General features: G+C 41.6%; 1 protein-coding gene across 1 annotated transcript in view; it reads left to right on the plus strand.

Moving 5' to 3' along the window:
- The window catches only part of LOC106011810 (F-box only protein 39), a gene marked incomplete in the record, with an annotated part of 4,849 nt that extends 2,523 nt beyond the window's left edge, over positions 1-2,326 (plus strand). The window contains 1 exon segment of the mRNA XM_013082748.1: positions 55-2,326. Within this exon segment, the coding sequence (XP_012938202.1) occupies positions 55-1,016 (962 nt within the window).
- Positions 2,327-4,464: the final 2,138 nt, after the last annotated feature.

Genomic DNA, 4,464 nt, shown 5'->3' on the forward strand with positions numbered 1-4,464 from the left:
AAATTGCTTTTGAGTAAAAAAAAAATTTAACGTATAATCTCTATACCTACATTGACAGCGAGGCGCAGTGTGTAGAGCACCTACTATCGGGCCTGTCCACCTTCAAGGAGGGAAGGCGAAGCATACGTGAGTTCCACATGAGTCACCTACACTTTGATGAGACTTGGAGCTGTTTCAGGTCCTCCAAATGCCTGCTTGTGGACACGATCATAGACTTTTTGAGCCTGCAGAAAAACTTGAGACTGTTCAACATGCACGACAGCTACATGACGCCTCCGTTTGGTTTCCGAGTTGTGAAGGCGCTCTCTAGGAGCAAATCGGCAAATTCGTTGGAAGTCGTAAACGTCGTCGATTTTTACAGCATGGAAGCTTCGAAGAGGATTATAGGAGTTCAGCTTCGGTACTTATCTACCAAATGTTGCAATCTCAGAGAAATAGCGCTGAATTATTCCTACTTGTACGCAACGAAAGTTGTGGATCTCTGCGAAAATCTCCAAGCTACGTTGAAGAAATTGATCCTGTATTTATCCTTTTGGGAATATGCTCGTCCCGATGACATTATCTCTTCAGACCGATGGAAGCTCGCGCGTAAAGTGTGTCCAAACCTCCGAGTGTCCGTGCGCATGACCAACTGGTCAAGGGACCCCGCCATGTTCCTCGGGCAAGAGATGCCGTTGGTTCACCTTGGAGTCCAGGGTGGTCAGTGCCGCTACTCATCCTTGACATTCGTGGACAAGACAGTCAACCTACTGAACCATCTGGCAAAGAATTTCGCGCCAACGCTGAAGTCGATCTCTCTTGAGGCGGACGGTAGCTCAGGAGGCTTGCGTTTGCGGCAGGGGGAGTTAAGTGGATTTCTCGCCTGCTGTACAAATGTGCGTTACGTCACGCTGTCGGATTCGATCCTTTCTTTAGAGTCGCTGAGGACAATAAGATCGGCCTTTCCGATATCCCCAAATGGCCCAGTTGATATACAAGTTGTAAATGCCGATGATCAAAACATGGTGTACTGCTGACAAAATGTTAACAGAAAACAACCGAAAAACACTGCTTTACGGTAGAGAATCATAAGCGTTAGAAACAATGAAACAACTGACTTACAGTATGAGGGTACCAGGAAGTGGTATGCCACAGACATTCTGATTGCAAAACGCACTTGAAATTTTAATCGAACGTAAGGTAATAATATGGAAATAGAGGGAGGGAAGGAGAGAGAGAGAGAGAGAGAGAGAGAGAGAGAGAGAGAGAGAGAGAGAGAGTTTTTGTTATTGTTGTTCCTATCGATCCAACAACAGCTGGGCTCTTGCCCTTTTGTCCGATGCCTCGTAGTGATTAGTGCAGGTTTTCTGCATTTGCAGTAATGTTCCACAGAATGGTGTTGTCAATGTTAGGTCTCGAATAGGGAAGTGTAGTTTTGATGTCATATAGGGGTGTGCAGTGGAACAGATGGTGATCCACACTCTCATATGTGTAGTGACACAAAGGACACATTAGAGAAAGTTTTGATTTCATTCTGTTTAAGTGGATGTCTAGCTGTAAATGTTCTGTTCGTAGGCGGATGATCGTGGTCTGTTCCTTTCTCTGAAGGTGGTTGATGTTGTCATTTTGTTTAGTTGTATTCACATACTTGAAAACTGCCCTGCCTGTTTTTCCCAAGACCCATCTGTTCATCAATATTGTTTGTTGTTTCTTTTAATGATTTGTTTTGCAGTGCCGTATGAAGTTGTAATAATGGGCTGTTCCGGTCTAGATCCTCTTTGGGCTGTTGTGTCTGCCCCGGCATTTCCGAGTGTGTTTGGGTGTCTGGCAATCCACTGCACTCCCAGGCTGACACCACATGTTACCAGGTCATGGGAGCCATACAGTATTATAGGCGTCAAATCCTGGTTTACATGATGGTCATTTTCTACTGCTTGCAGGACTGACTGTGATTCAGTGAAAATCAAAACACCCTGACTTTTGTCAGGATGAGTGTAACAAACTGTGCTGAGATGGTGCAGTGCTCTTTCAGTTACCATCATTCCTGTGTCGTAATCCTAGGTGCTGCATTATATTTCTCTCCGTAGGCTACAGAGATCTCATTAGAACTTCCATCTGTGTATTGTTAATTGTATAAGTATTGCATATTTGGTTGTGGTTGTGTCATTGAATGCTGAGCCGTCTGTGTTGACGTGCATCCAGTCATCTGAAAAGCTGTCGATCATTTGATGTGATGCAGGCGTCAACATTAGTGATGAGTCTGAAAATTTTGCACTTCTGTCTTTGAGAGATGTTGTAACAGTTGGTTTTTGGGGGGGGGGGGTCCACAGAAAAGTGAGGAGGAATGTTCTGGTTAACACACACACACACACACACACACACACACACACACAACACACACACACACACACACACACACACACACACACACACACACACACACACACACACACAACACACACACACACACACACACACACAACACACACACACATATTCACACAGAGGAAGAGAGAGAGAGAGAGAGAGAGAGAGAGAGAGAATGGAGGGGAGGTGGAGCTGAAGAGACGAATGTAAAGATAGAGGCAGACAGACAAGAACAGACAGACGGACAACTACGGACAGAGAGATATTGAAGAAGATAGATAGATAGATAGATAAAAGAAAGAAAGAAAGAAAGAAAGAAAGAAAGAAAGAAAGAAAGAAAGTAAGAAAGAGAAAGGGGGAGAGGGGGGTTGCGATATAATAATATTACATATATAAAACTAATATCTATTTATTTGTACGTATTATTGTGCTTGTTAGTGAAAAAAAACAACAACTAAACATGATGGGACCAAGCAGATTGCAAGTGAATTTTTGGGGGAGTGTGGTTTACGAATTTCCAGTACATGTCCATGTATAATAATTTTTTCCACCAGATGTCTTTCATATGATATTGATATTAATATTGTGTGTAAACTTTCGCGGTCACATTTCACTCATCATATCGTGATTGGTCATCCACCATTTATTCATGAAAATAGTACAATGACATTTTTTTCATTAACACTGTAATGTAAGCCCTCTACAATGTAAGGACATTTTTAAACCGGTTTTCATAACTGCTGGTATTTGTTCTTATTTTCTACACACTCTTTAGCAGTAAATCCATACAAAAGAGAGTGCACTTGATGATAATAACATCTAGTAAATCTATAGTGGCCTTATGCTACGAAAGAAACATTAATCAAAGGGTTTTTGGGTAAGGAGTAAGCAAAACTTCATCAAAGCAGGCGATAGTTTGGTCTAAATTCCAAATCTTTAGAGGATGGAACATGCTGATGACATGGCCATTGGACGTCAGAAAATGCTCGTTACAATGGGTGCAAGTGAGATACCGATGTCCGAAGCTCTTTAGCGGTATCTGGTTTCTCTTCTGATGTTTCCATATGCTTGTATTATAATATCCAAGACTGCACTATGTTTCCATAGGCTTGTATTATGATATCCAAGACTGCACTCTGACGTAATTCCTGCTCACAATATAGTGTACTGTCTGACTTATTTTGGAACCCATTGAAGGACAAGGAGGAAAAGGCTACGCGAGCCCTCGACTATTATTATCATGATCCGCTACAGCGTAGCAAAGTTTTTGTTGAGACCAGAAGGCGGTGGCCATGACAGTGCTTGGTCTAAAATATTATGATAATTAAAGTCAATGGATGCTGCATGGAGTCTACTTGTCATTTTGCTTCGTCTTTCTTCGTCTTAAGACCGGTCTTTACTTCTCCTTTCGATCGTCTATCGCCTTTTCCCATTTCAAAGTTGGACCCTGTTGGAATTGGAAGTCATAGGACTGCACGCCCCTTTTGCGGGCATCTTGGTATCTTAGTAGAGTTAGATTTTTTCATGCTTCAGCTGACTGTAACCTCACAAAAATGTGTTTTTAGTATTACCTAATTGTAACATTATATTTGCAAGGTTTACAAGGGTAATGGATTTGTTATCTAGTAGGCTATACTGATATTTACTTTCATTGTTGTTTCTTTGTTAGCCAAATACCTCAGTGCAATAGATGTAGCCTATATAATATTATTATGCATTTACGCAAGCGAACAGTTTGTTCTTTTATAGTGTTTTGTTCTGCATAAAGACGTCGTGTTTATTATATTGTTTTTATATGTAAAAAGAATGTTATTACTTTTGTTATACCTAGATTCATTTCTGATCTGACAACTGCATCAGGCATGAGTGCTTTTGGAACTTTTCCCCGGGGTGTTCGACCTGTAAATAGCGAGCTGCCCGGGCTGATACCCTCATTTATATATCTGTCACGTTCATTGACATTGCAATAAAATCCTATTATCTCACTTTATGCCCCCATTAAATGAGTATAATGACAACGGGCACTGACCACTCACTCCTCAATGACCCACTTTCCCACACCCTCTCTTTCACTTCCTCATTCCAATTCCATTCTCTCTCTCTCTCTCTCTCTCTCTC

This window comes from Aplysia californica, unplaced genomic scaffold (genome assembly GCF_000002075.1).
Source record: "Aplysia californica isolate F4 #8 unplaced genomic scaffold, AplCal3.0 scaffold00192, whole genome shotgun sequence".
NCBI lineage: Eukaryota > Metazoa > Mollusca > Gastropoda > Aplysiida > Aplysiidae > Aplysia > Aplysia californica.